Source organism: Monodelphis domestica, chromosome 4 (assembly GCF_027887165.1).
Source record: "Monodelphis domestica isolate mMonDom1 chromosome 4, mMonDom1.pri, whole genome shotgun sequence".
In the NCBI taxonomy this organism is placed as follows: Eukaryota; Metazoa; Chordata; class Mammalia; order Didelphimorphia; family Didelphidae; genus Monodelphis; species Monodelphis domestica.
In genome coordinates, this window is record NC_077230.1 from 178,940,774 (window position 1) to 178,954,304 (window position 13,531).

General features: G+C 37.5%; 1 protein-coding gene across 5 annotated transcripts in view; it reads left to right on the forward strand.

Moving 5' to 3' along the window:
* The window catches only part of NOSTRIN (nitric oxide synthase trafficking), a 115,602-nt gene that overhangs the window by 89,224 nt on the left and 12,847 nt on the right, over nt 1-13,531 (forward strand). For 4 of the 5 annotated variants that reach the window (XM_007494322.3, XM_056793978.1, XM_001367490.4 and 1 more), the window contains one exon: nt 3,766-6,729. The exons of the other annotated variant lie outside the window; for it this stretch is intronic. In XM_007494322.3, the coding sequence (XP_007494384.1) occupies nt 3,766-3,902 (137 nt within the window). In that variant the 3' untranslated portion in view covers nt 3,903-6,729. Of the gene's footprint in view, nt 1-3,765; nt 6,730-13,531 lie in introns of those variants that run through there. 5 annotated transcript variants of the gene reach the window in all.

The window sequence follows — 13,531 nt, forward strand, 5'->3', positions numbered from 1 at the left end:
AAAAAGTTGCTTTCAGAAAATTATTTTATAAGATGCAAAGTGTTGTATAAATGTGAGATCTCATTATTAAAGCGCTTGTTCCCACGAGAAGAGAGAGTAAAATGATGAGGGTGAGTAGCCTAATAAAGTCTATTAACTTAATTTGATTCAACAAATTTTTTAAGCCTCTAATATGGGCCAAATACTATATGAAGGGGTGGGAATATAAAGAGAAAACTAAAATTGTCCCAGCCCCTGAGGAACTTCATATATGTGTGTAAATGCACATTTACATGTGTGTATGTACATGTACCATATACATGTGTCTAGGTATATAATTATATGTAATATATAATTATAAAATTTATTCATGTTAAGTTATATTGATTTAAATTAAGTTGAGATTATTTACATGTACTTATTTTAAATTTACATTAAATAAAATATAGATTGAATATGAACAGTATATATTTGTAAATATATATTTTAATATGAATTTTAAAAATTAGTCCATCCCTCAAATAGCTAGATGGTGCAGTGGATAGAGTATGAGACCTAGAGTCAGGAACACATAGTTCAAATTTGACCTGAGACACTTAGCTCTGTGACCTTGGACAAGTCTTAAATCTCTGTTTAATTCAGTTTCTTCAGCTGTAAAATGGCAATAATACTTGTACCTACTTCCCTGTGTTGTTGTGAGGATCAAAAAAGATTGTAAAGCGCTTAGCATAATGCCTGGCATATGTTGTTTTTAAAATCCTTGTTAGCTCCTTTGACTGCCTTCCTTTCCCCTTCCCCATCTTCATAGTCTAGCAAAACAAATGCGCACATTCTGAAATTTTAGATCTTTTTCTTCATTTCAAACTCATCATTTCTCAGCACAAAGGTGTGGGGCATGTTTGGAATCATGATTTATCTCTGCATTGATCAAAGTTCTAAAATGTTTCCAAGTGTTTTTTTTTCTTTCCCTATAATGTTATAACTCTCTATATTTTTCTAGTTCTTTTCACCTTTGCTCTACATAAGTTCATAAAGGTCTTCTCATAGGGTTTCCTCTGAAATTGTCCATTTTAACATTTCTTATGGCACTAGATTCCATTACATTCATACACCATCATTTGCTTCACCATTCCCCCAACAAGAAGACACTCTTAATATCCAGTGGTAGGGCACTACGAAAAAAGCTGCTATAAATATATTTGTTCCTAGTGATCTTTTTCTCCTTTGATTTCCCTGGGCTATTGGCCAACTAGAGGAATAGCTGGACCAAAGAGTATAAACAATTTGGTAACTCAGTAGATATCATTCTAAATTACTTTCCCATCAGAACCAGAATATCATTGTACACAGAAATGGCAGAATTATAATGAGGATCAACTGTGAAAGACTTAGCTATTCTTATCAGTACAGTGATCTAAGACAATTCCAAAGAACTCACGATGAAAACTCCTATCTTCCTTCAGAGAACTTTCTTATTTTTCTTGATTTCCTCCTCCCAATGAGGTTAATATAGAAATGTTTTCCATGACACATGTAAAATAGATACCATATTTTTTGCCTTCTTAATGGGTAGGAGAGAGATGGGAGGGAAGGAGCAAATTTGGGTCTCATGATTTTTTTTTTTAAGTTAAAAATAAATAATTACCAAAAAATTGCTTCCCAGAATAGCTGGACCAAGTCCTAGTTCCATCAATAGTATATCAGTGTATGTGTTTTCCCTCCAACATTTTTCCTATTATTGAGGAATAATTAAAATTAGTGAGATAAATGTCCTATCAATCCTTTTTCCTTTTACTAGTTGCTCTGAAGAAGTTTTAATTTTGTATTTAAATGAGATACTTAACTTTTAGTTGTTAAGAATTTTATTTGTGTAGTTGCTCTAAAGAAGTTTTAATTTTGTATTTAAATGAGATACTTAACTTTTAGTTGTTAAGAATTTTATTTGTGTATGTAGCCCAACATCCCTCCCTACACTGAGCCACCTAGCTGCCCCAATCATCATCTCTTCTAATTACTAGTCCTGAATTCCAGTTCAATATTCCCTTTGTCCAGACCAAAATAAATCACATATGGATTCAAGGCAATAGGCAGTTAAAGAGAATAGTAATTAATTGAAAGACATATTAAGAACTTGTTATATGCCACGTTCTATGGTAAATGCTGGGCATGTGAAATGAAAAAAAGAAAGAATCCTTCCCTTTGCCCTGGTTGACAGTCTCTCCCTGCCCCGAATGTTCCACATCATTTTGATTTTTTTTTTCTTGGATTTCCTGACTAAGACTTCATACGGTACACTGTGTGTGGAGTTGTAGGGTAGAGCTTGGCTAGAATTCTTGCTACTCCTCTATCTACCTCTCTGCTGACTGGCTACCATCTGCTGCTTCTCAGATGTGCCACTAGATTTGCTTCTCTATTGAGTAGAACTGTATCTAAGGAAAGGCAATCAGAGATTTTCCACATGGCCCCAAAATACAGGGATATGAACAGTAGTAATACTCCAGCAGGAAGAAAGAGCTTAGCACCTAGTTAACAAGAATACTTAATTAAAATTGGAAACTAAAAACACTTCTTTCCAGTGGCCATATCTCAGGGGCTCTTTCCCCTAACTTGGTCCCTCTATTGTTTCTCTCAGCAAGCACTTCTTGAACTTTTGTCCTAGGATCTCTACTCACAAAGAAGTTTATTAGGATTTCTTCCCCCATTAGGGGCTTATGTCCTGAAGTCCAAGTTCTTTCCCTGAAGTCTTCTCTTCATTAAAAAGTAGATTTCAGATGCTTGTCCCAGGCCATTTTCTGGTGGCAGAATTTCTTCTTTGTTGTTGTTCAATTGTGTCTGACTCTTGCTGACCCCATTTGGAGTTTTCTTGGCGAAGACCCCAGAGTGCTTTGCCATTTCTTTGTCCAACTCATTTTATATATGAAAAAAAAAATGAAGCAAACTTATATGACTTACCCCAAGTCACACAGCTAGGAAGTGTCTGAGGCCAAATTTGAACTCAGGAAGATTCAGTCCCAGCACTCTACCAGCCTATGTTTCTAGCAAGTTTAATTTTTTTATGATTCAGGCCTGCAGCTGTACCCATCCAGCACAATAAAGAGCCTGAGGTTGTCTTTTTTTTTTCCGCAATCTTATTTCTCCTCAGAAGCAATACCTGCAGATGTGCTTAGTATTTGGGTTGGGGAGTCAGAAAATTCTTTGAAATTCCTATTATGCCTTCTAGTAGCCAGCTTTCCATTAAGCAATAATCAAAGTCTGAAGTAGAGTCGGCTACCCTTGCTTTGTATTCCTATAGCTATACTCAAGCCCTCCTTACATGAAGAAGTACCACAGGCTGTATGGAAGTACTGGCAACTAGGTTGACTTGGAGTTAGAAAGACTTGGGTTCAGATCTTGCCTCTGATACTTACTGTTTGATTCTGGGCATGCCACTGAATATCTTTCTTTTAGTCTCATTTTCTAAAAAAAACTATAAAATAGGGATAATAATAGCAGCCATCGCTCAGGGGAGTTGTAAAAGTAATCTGCAAACTAGTTGGAACTCTATAAATTTTAGCTATTATTATTAATAGATATGATAGAGGTTACAATGTAACACAATGGGATATTATCCACTTTTATTCTGGCTTAAAAAAAACACACAAACTATAAAAGGACTCAGTCCAGTCAATGCCCCCCCCTCCCTCCTATCACTGTCCTCTTTAAAAAGTTTAAGTAAGCAGGCAGTCTCCCAGACTTCCAAACAGGTGTGACACACTTAATGTCTAATTACATTCATTTTCTCAACAGGAGACATCGTGACTATATATGAGAAGCAAAATGAAGGCTGGTGGTTTGGATCCTTAAGAGGAAAAAAGGGCCATTTTCCTTCTGCATATGTGGAAGAGCTACCTCTAAACAATGGGGAATTGTCTTCCAAGGCATAAGAACCAAACCTGATTGTGGCCCTCTGTACATTTAACTAATAGAAATTATCTTTCAGGAATGGACAACTCTTCAGGTTTTCACAGTACTTTGCAATTTTGATTATTTTTCTTGCAACAATAATAACCACACTTTAAAAAATGGGCAGTGGGAATGGTAGAATGTCAGGGCTTGACTTTGGAGAGCATCTAATCCAAACCCCTCATTCTGCAAAAAAATTCAGTTACTTGCCTGTAATTTCAGAGCTATTTATTCTAGTGTCAGAAGCAGGACCTGTTGCCCTGGGCCTGGAGCATCAGGACAAAGAGAGGCAGAGAGAGAGAGAGAAAGAGAGAATGATATAAATAGGTTCACATATTGAGGGCTGGAAGGGACATTAGATCCCAACCCCTTCATTTTACAGATGAAGAGTCTAAGACCCAGAAAAATTAAGTGACTTGTCAAAGAAAGGAAGGGAAGTAGGAAGAAAGGAAGGAAACATTTACTAAATGCCTATTATGTGCAGATACTGTGCTAAGTGCTTAACAAATATAATTTCATTTGATCCTCACAATAATCACAGAAGGGAGCTACTGATAGTATTATTGTTAAATTATCCCCATTTTACAATTAAGGAAAAGGAAGCAAACAGAGGTTGAGTGACTTGATCAGAGTCTAAGCCCAAAAGGACAACATTTTAGTCTGTGGATATGGAAACCAGGCATAGGGTGCCATCAGGAAAAAACAACTTGGAATTGAATCAATGAGCTTCTGAGAGGGCACCTTTCTTGCTTGGGCCCAGAACTCATCTCAGAACATGGGAAGGACTGAGTCCAAAGATTGAGTAACTAGTATACCCAGTTGAAATTGAGAAAAAAGAGATTAATGCAGCTCCTGACTTTGAAGTCAGATGAAATTTTTATACTCATCTCTGATAGAAGAGGCCTTTTTAAATTGTTTCTAGTAAAAGGGACAACAAAGGCAGTCTTTTAGTATATATAAAGGTAGTCTTTTGTAGTATTTTTGCAATAATAGAAGATATTTTTAAAAATAACTTCTGGTTTCCTAGGTCTCATTTTCTTCATCTGTAACATTAATCCTCTAGTTTCTTCCAATGCTACATTTCTGATTTTCCTCCTAAGATTCATTGGTCCAATAAAGACAAGAATAAGATGGCAGAGACTATTGGATGGTACAATGGATGGAGCATTGAGCCTAGACTTAGGATGACATGAGTTAAAATCTGGCCTCAGACTCTTACTAGCTAGTGGCCCTAGGATTGGCTCAGTTTCCTCATGAGTATAATGGAAATAATAATAGTACTACCTCCCAGAATGGTTGTGAGGATCAAATATGATAATAATTATGGAGTACCTAGCGTAGTGACTGGCACATAGTAAGCATGCTATAAATGTTAGCTATTATTACTAAGATGAAATCTTCACAAAACTTAAAAATAAGCAATTGAATAACTTTCCATTAGGGCAGCTAGGTAGCTCAGTGGATGGAATGCCAGCCTTGAAGTAAGGAAGACTCCTCTTCCTGAGTGCTTATTACCACCTGACTCTGTTGGCCTCTATTTCCTCATCTGTAAAATGAGCTCGAGAAGGAAATAGCAAACCACTCTAGTATTTTTGCCAAAAAAAATCAAGTGGGATTTGAATTGAAATGGCTGAATAAGAAGAAATTTTTTTACTCTGTGCAAAAACTCAAGATTTCTGTCCATTGGGACAGATAGTGTGATGAAAGAAATAAAGACATTTTCTTCAAGTAGTCCCATTATAGAGATAGCTGGGGCTCTGGAAGAGAGAAGAAAGTGGGCCCACCTGTCCCTAAAGCCTGTAGGTTGAATGGTGGTCATTGGTCTGAACATCTTGGGAAATGGCCAAAGGCCAAAGATTCCCCATGCCACCAACTGAAGGCAGACAGTTCTGCCCTGCTACCAGATAAGGGAAGCCTTTCTTTGAGAATGTGACCGAATTTACTTTGGAGTGAATTCAGTGGCAAAGATCCTATGTTGCCCCGGGCCCCTCCACTCCCTACCATTTTTCCCTTTTCAGTTCTTTTTCTCTTCTTTTAATCTCACAAGAAGAAAATTTCAAGGTAAGGCTCATGTATCAACAGTACTGTGTGGTATTATACTAAGATAGTGAGATAAAAATAGCACAATGATACCGATATGAAAGCCGAAGAGGCTGGGCTGCATTTGCTAGGTGAGCCATAACTTATAACCTAAAAGAAAAGAGCAGAAAGTTTCATTTCAGCCTTGGCAATTCAGTAGAAGGTTTTTGCACTTTGCATATTAGCTAAGTAATAGGCCATTAGGCCATGTGGGAAAAGAGATTTTGAATCCATATTTCCTTTTTATCTTACTGCTTTCCATCGAGACATGATATATAAAAAGGACTGTAACAATTGAATGTAGACTGCAAATGAACCATTTTATAAAGTAGAAAGCGTCTAGGCTCTTTGGACCCTGAGACTATCTTTGGGGATAATCTGTAAGAAAAAAAAAAGACATCCTTTCCATGTACAAGTTTCCTTTGTGAAAATGTTGCTGACTTATACTCTGGAACTTTTTTTTTTGGCAATCCTTTGAGCATTTATGATTTATTATGAAAACTACCTCCAAGCAAAAGTGCCCTTTAAGCCAGACAAAAGACACCTCTGGTTAGCAATACAGACTTGTTTATTATCTGCCCAGCTGGATTAGAATGGTTCCTAAGAGGATGGCTAAAGACTGTACTGAAGACAGAACTATCCATTTGGTAAAATACTAATAGCAAATATGATGAAGAATTAACACATACTCTATATGCTTCTATGTAAAATAAAAAGGATTTAAAAATATTAATGGTTTTAAACTTTTAATTGAGTTTTCATAATATGCTCTATTAAGCAGTTCATTAAGCCATACATTTTTCAGCTCATTAACAACCTGAAATATGAACACTCTAGAATGGAGTCAGGATTCCATTGTCCACATTATAAAGAATGCCTCCATTTTGTCTTTAACCTACTATAGTCAAAGTCTTTTCAGCCCTCATTCTATCAACCAGAAATCTCTTCCCCTACTGGCAATTCTCTGCACCTATAATAACTCAAAAATATAATGATGGTGTAAAGCAAACTTTAAGAAACTAAGGTGCCTTCTGCATCCTCAAAGATTAAAGTAGGTTCTGTGCAGTTTTAGTGCTGTGTGTATCTTAGTGCCTCGTGGTTCTCTGAAATTGGAATATAAGCTCTTTGAGGCCAAAAAAAAAAGGGAAAAAAGTCCACCTCTCCCAAAATCACGGTGGGTTTGGAGGTGATAAGCATAGTGGGGACAAGGAAGTATTAACTGTCCTTAAAATTCAAGTGCATTATTGTCCTGTGTAATTGTTGTCCTCTGAGTAAAGGCTAGAAATTAGGGTTTGGGAGTGTGCTAATTTCTGATGTGAGATAAGAATTAGACCTCCATCAGGTGGAGTGGTGACTCAAAGAGCCAGATTTGTGAAGAGTGGAGTACTTTTTTGTAGATATGTTGGGGCTAAAGAAAACCCAAGAAATAGTGATCAAAAATGAATGGGCTACAAACAATTAACCTAGCTTCCTCAAGTATTAAGAACATAGGAGAAATGATAGAACCAGGGTGGATTGATGGAATGTTAAAGGAGAAGAGAAGTTAGGGTAAAGCCCATGAATTTAGGGATGTGGTTCCGAGTAATCTTCCTTTCTGATGCACAGACAGTGAGTGCCACTTGCAAATTTTCCAGGGCAATTAATGATGCCATCTCACTTGGGGCATCCTACTCCTAATATTTCTACCAGATTTTTAAGTTTGTGCTACTCTGATGTGGGATCATTACTTATCAGAATATTTGATTATCAGAATACTCTTTCCCCATCCTGTCTTAATAGTTATGGCAACTAGGTGGCACAGTGGAGAAAGCACAAGACTTTGAGTCTGGAGGCTGTGAGTTTGAATCCTACCTTCGATTCTGAGCAAGTCACTTCACCTCATAGTGCCTTAGTTTCCTCATCAGTAAGATGATACAATAAGAGTACCAATCTCATAAGGTTGTGTGTAGGAAAATAAGTTAGCATATATAAAATGCTTTGCAAGCCTTAAATCATTATATAAATGACTTTTTTAATTGCCATTCAATCATTTCAGTCATATACTATTCTTTTTGCCACCAAGTGGGGTTTTCTTGGCAAAGACTTCTGCAATTTCCTTCTCCAGCTCATTTTACAGATCAGTAAACTGAGTCAAATACAATTAAGTGACTTGCTAGGGATCACATAGCTGGTAAATGTCTGAGGCCATATTTGAAAACACAAAGAAAGATTTCTGACTCCAAGCTCAGCACTCCATCTCCTATATAACCTAGTTACCCATATGTGTTAACAATTATCTATTATGATTATGATTTGCTGAAACAAATAGTATTAGATTGAGACAAACTTGAATTTAAATATGTAAAAGCAATAGATTTTCCATATAAATGGCTAGACAATTGGGGTCCTGACTTGCCCAAAGTCACACAGCTAGGAAGCAGAAAGTGTCAACAAATTGATTGTGGTATCAGATGGTGATGGACATAGAAAGTGTCTGAGGCCAGTTTTGAACCCAGGGCTTCTCATCTCTTCTAGTCCTGACTTTCTATACACTGAGCCACCTAGCTGCCCTGCCTTCCTGTTTTTTTCTTTTCTTTTTTTAATAAACCATTACTTTCCATCTTAGAATAAATACTATGTATTGGTTCCAAGGCAGAAAAATATTAAGGGCTAGGCAACTGGGGATTAAATGATTTATCCAGGGTCACATAGCTAAGAAATGTTTGAGACCAGATTTGAACCCAGGACCTCTCATCCCTAGGCCTGGCTCTCAATCCACTGAGCCACCTAGCTGCCCCAATGAGCAATCATTTCCAAAATACCATAGTTTGTTAGGTCTCTATAGTCTCTTAGAAGTTCTGTGTACATGCCTTCTTCTAGCAATGCCATTCTCCTCACATCTCCCAGGTGGCCTCAAGTGTTATTCCTAAAGCTCTCTGATGGTAGAATCCTCTGCCATTCCCCATTGCTTCCTGGAGGTGACTTCTGGATTGTTCTTTGCTACTCTCCATTATCCTAATTCATGACATCACAGATCTGAAGCTAGAAAGAACCTTAGAGGCCATCTAGTTCAACCCTTCCATTTTAGAGACGAGAAAATGGTGAGTCTTAGATTAAGTGAATCTTCCAAGATCATAAAACTATTAAGAGCCAGAGATGAGATTTGCACCCAGGTCTTCCTTATTCCCTTTCTATCATTTGTGCATTACACTATGCCCTGCAATGTCTCCCTTTGAAGTAAATGGTTTCACCAGGAAACTTCCTTGGTTTTAGTTATTTTTTTCCTTAATTTTTGGACCAGGGACCAAATTTTGGTCCACAATTATCCATTCATCAAATATTAAGTGCATTTTATAAACTAAGCATTATGCTAGGTTTTGAATGAGACAGGATTCCCTTCATCATCTTTCTTGTAAGAACTTAGTCTTTGAAACCAAAAGAAGAAAATATATAAAGTTCTTGTAGAGTAGAAATGACAACTCTTCCCCATCAGCCCCAGGCAAAATCCCCTTTTTCACAAGGTCAAAGTATCCTTGATTCAAAAGTTATCCACCTATCCTCGAAAGATGAAGAAGTTCACCATTGCTCATTAATATCTCTCTTGAACATTTAGTGGATTTATTCAAATAACCTGAATCTGTCCAAAATTGTTGCCATTTATTTTCAAGGCATATGTGCCATCAAGCTAACAGCATTTTCCTAATTAATTCTGTGGGAGGAAACACAGAATATTCCATCGTTAGCTATACAGGTATTCATCATGATTATAATCCTGAAAACACATCACTGAATATTGGTGATCTCATCAGTTCCTATAGGTTCACTTATCACTGAAAGGCAGATGATTCAAATCTATTTATTCAGATCTAATCCATCTCCTAAACTCCAGTACTGAATTGCTTATTACCTGCTGGGCATCTCTATTTGCATGTCTGGTAGACATTTTAAACTCACCGTGTCTAAAACAGAATTATATTCCCTGCTGAACGCACTCTTCCCCCAAACTATCATATTTAGACAGCAGACAGCAATATCTGGGGTCACTATCATCTTCCACTCTTCCTCTTCTCTCATGCCTCCTGTAGCCAGACTCTGTCAGTACTATCACCACAACATCTTTTGAATTATCCATTTCTCTCCACTCACAAGACTACCACCCTAGTTTAGCTTTCACCTGGATCACTGCAATGACTTGCCAGTTGGTGGTATCCATGATTCTTTTCTATCCTCACTTCAAATCATTCCCCACCTAACTCCCAAAATAATTTTCCTAAAGCAAAGGTCTGATTATCTCCAAACTTCCAGTAACTCCCTATTCCCTTTAGGATAAATTAGAGGCTCAGTTTAGCATTTAAAGCCTTTCAGTCTGACTCCATTCTACCTTTACAGAATTATTCAGCATTACTCTCCTTTTGGCACTTGATATTGCAACAGATAAACTTCCTGCTTCTGTAACTTGGCATTCCATCTTCCATCTCCATGAATTGCATAGTCAATTCCCTGATTTTGAAGTGTATTCCCCCCTTCCTTCTACTTTTTAGAATCTCTCTCTTCTTTTAAGACTCAACTCACAAAATTCCTAACTACTAATGTTCATCATTCTCCACTCAAATTATCTTAAATCTAAGAAGTAACAATTTGTGGCTTCATATCCACCAGCAGAATGCAAGGTCCTCAAGGGAAAAAACTGCTTTTCACTTCTTTTTATCCCCAGCACTTGGAATAGTGCCTTGCAACACAGAAGGGCCCTAATAAATCTTTGTTGAATTGATTTAAAAGAATTTACATCCTCTGAGGCATGGAATTTTTTACTAATAGTTGAATAATTTTAAAAAGCTACTCTCATTAGTCAGGACTAAGAGCTACATTTCAGGCTAACTTTGTTATTCATTCTTTCAATGATTCAGTTATATTTAGTAGGATGCAACTTGAGTCATAATACAAATGAATTAATCTAAAAACAAGATGTGTTAAAATTATATTGGTTTTTTGGGGGCAGCTGGGTAGCTCAGTGGATTGAGAGCTAGGCCTAGAGACGGGAGGTCCTGGGTTCAAATCTGGCCTCAGCCACTTCCCAGTTGTGTGACCCTGGGCAAGTCACTTGACCCCCATTGCCTAGCCCTTACCACTCTTCTGCCTTGGAGCCAATACACAGTATTGACTCTAACACGGAAGGTAAGGGTTTTAATTAAAAAAAAAATTATATTGGTTTTTTGAACAACTTTAATAATAGAGTCTTAACTTTTAAAAGTCTATAAAATGTTTATATTTTACTACTTATTGTATTTTAAACAAATATAATGTATCATGAATAAAATCTCAATTCCTAATTTTATTCTAAAAAGTAATATTTCAGTTAATATTTAAAGAATCCAATAGGATTATAGATTTATGAGCCAAGATGGTTTATTAGAAGCAACCCAGCTGAAATTTCACTATCCCTTCAAAACAACTTTAAAATAACACCTCAAATTAGAGTGGCAGAACCAGCAAAAGATCAAGGTGAGACATTTTACCAGCCTAAGGAAACTTGGAAGGTCAGCAGGAGAAATTTGTGATACCAGGGTTGAATTCTGTCTGTAGCCCCAACACATAATAGCAGCACTAGTGGCTACAGCAGCAGTAGAAGTAGCTTCAAGAGTTCTCACCCCAGTCTATAAGAGGACCAGACAACTGTTGGGAAGAAATTACAGAGGACCCTTTGCTGGCACTGGGTACAGCTTGCACTGATCAGCAACTCTATTGCCCATACACATGTAAGAACTTAAATTTAAGTTTTATGCTAAATAAGAGAATTCTAAAATAATATTGTGGTCCCGATTTGAAAATATTACAGCTTAAGTCAAAATAACTTTTAGCAGCTTTATTTACAAAGAGGTGGAGAGAGTCAAAGTGGAAAAATGTAGATAAAGAGACAGATTCTAATAAACCTACCAGTCCTCCTGAGAAACCAGGCTCAGTCTCAGCAAGCCTTCCCCAAGACTCTATTACCACATGGATTTTCCTGGTAATCCTCAACCAGAAGTCCTGGAGTTGTCTTCAGCCAGGGTTCCACCAATATAGCCTCCTCAAAGACAAGGCAGGAATCTCTGGAACCAATCCAAAGCCAGGAAAGGAAGGCCAGCTACTCACCCAGCAAGCCAACGCAGGATCCAGGGAAAGAGTCTCCTCCTTCAGTCCAGCTCACCAATGCAAAGTTTCTAAAGAAGAACTCCAAAGGAGAAGTTCAAAGGAGAAGCCCCCTTGGACAGGAAGTTCAGGACTTTTTATAGTCCTTTTCCCACATCACTTCCTGTCTCTCCCCCACTTTATAGAAACCAATCTCAGTCTTTCAATCTGCCTAGCACTCCTGCTGATGGGAAAATGGAGGGGAAAAGGTAGGGAAAGGTAAGGGAAAGGAAGGGAAGGTAGCCAGGGGTCCCTTTCTGCTCCCAGTAGCCCAATAATGAAATTGACCAGGCTTTTCCTTCTTAGCCTATAATTATGCTAGGGATTTAAATTAAAATTGAGCCAAACTTCACGGATCTTTATATAGGCTTATTTTTGCTCTGAAAATAAAGATCTGGAAAGTTAAGGAAAATTAGATCTCCCGCAGGTATGTGGAGTCCAAAGGCTCTTACCCGGGGCAAGACTCTTCTCTAAAAAAGGTGCCAAAACTCATGCTTCTCCCTTCTTTTTATACTTCTTAGACACCTCCCACAAAGGAAGTGGGATGTGTCTGAGGAAGTTTTGGTAGAGGGTCCTGGGAGATGTAGTCTCCCAGAGATCAGAGCCATTTTAAAACGCACACTCCCCAGGGGTGAGGCAGTGGCCTCTGGAGTTGTCACCCACTATAACAAGTGACTTGCGAACTCTCTTACTTAATGTCAAGTAAGGGTACTTTAAGTTTTTGATTTGTTTAGCTAAAAATAGGCAAGGGAAGAGTTAATCCTATCTTCACACATAGGCCTGGGCTGTAGTTACAGTGTGGAGGAGAGTACTGAGAGTTGGTCACAAGGCAACAAGGACACTGGCTCAATTCCAAGTTAAAAAGAGTACTAGCACTAACTGAAGTCCCTTCCTGGGAAAAGACTAGTGTGCAGACCAGGAAACCAGTGTTCTTAACTTTCCCAGGATCACATAACCTTGGAAGCAGCAAAAACTTGCAGAACCAGTTCTGAAAAGAACAATATGAAAAAGCCTGAAGCTTGGGACAGTGCTTTCCCATCTCCAAATGAGCAGAGTCCAACTTTAACAGAAAGTTCAAAGTCAAGAAATCAGCTGTAACATAAAAAGATACTATAATGGCAAGGAAGACCAAGACACAAATTTAGAAGAAAATAAAGTGAAAATGGCTACAGACAAAGCCTTATAGAAAAATTCTAATTATACTCAAGCCAAATAAGAATTCAGTTCAAGAAAATGATGAGTGGTGGAAAAACTTTTTGGAAAAAAAAATGAGAACAATGTGAAAAAATTATCAAAGGAGAATTAACATCTTAGTAAATGAGATACTTAAAAATACTGAAGAAAATAAACCTTAAAAAACAGAATTGGACTAATGGTAAAAGAA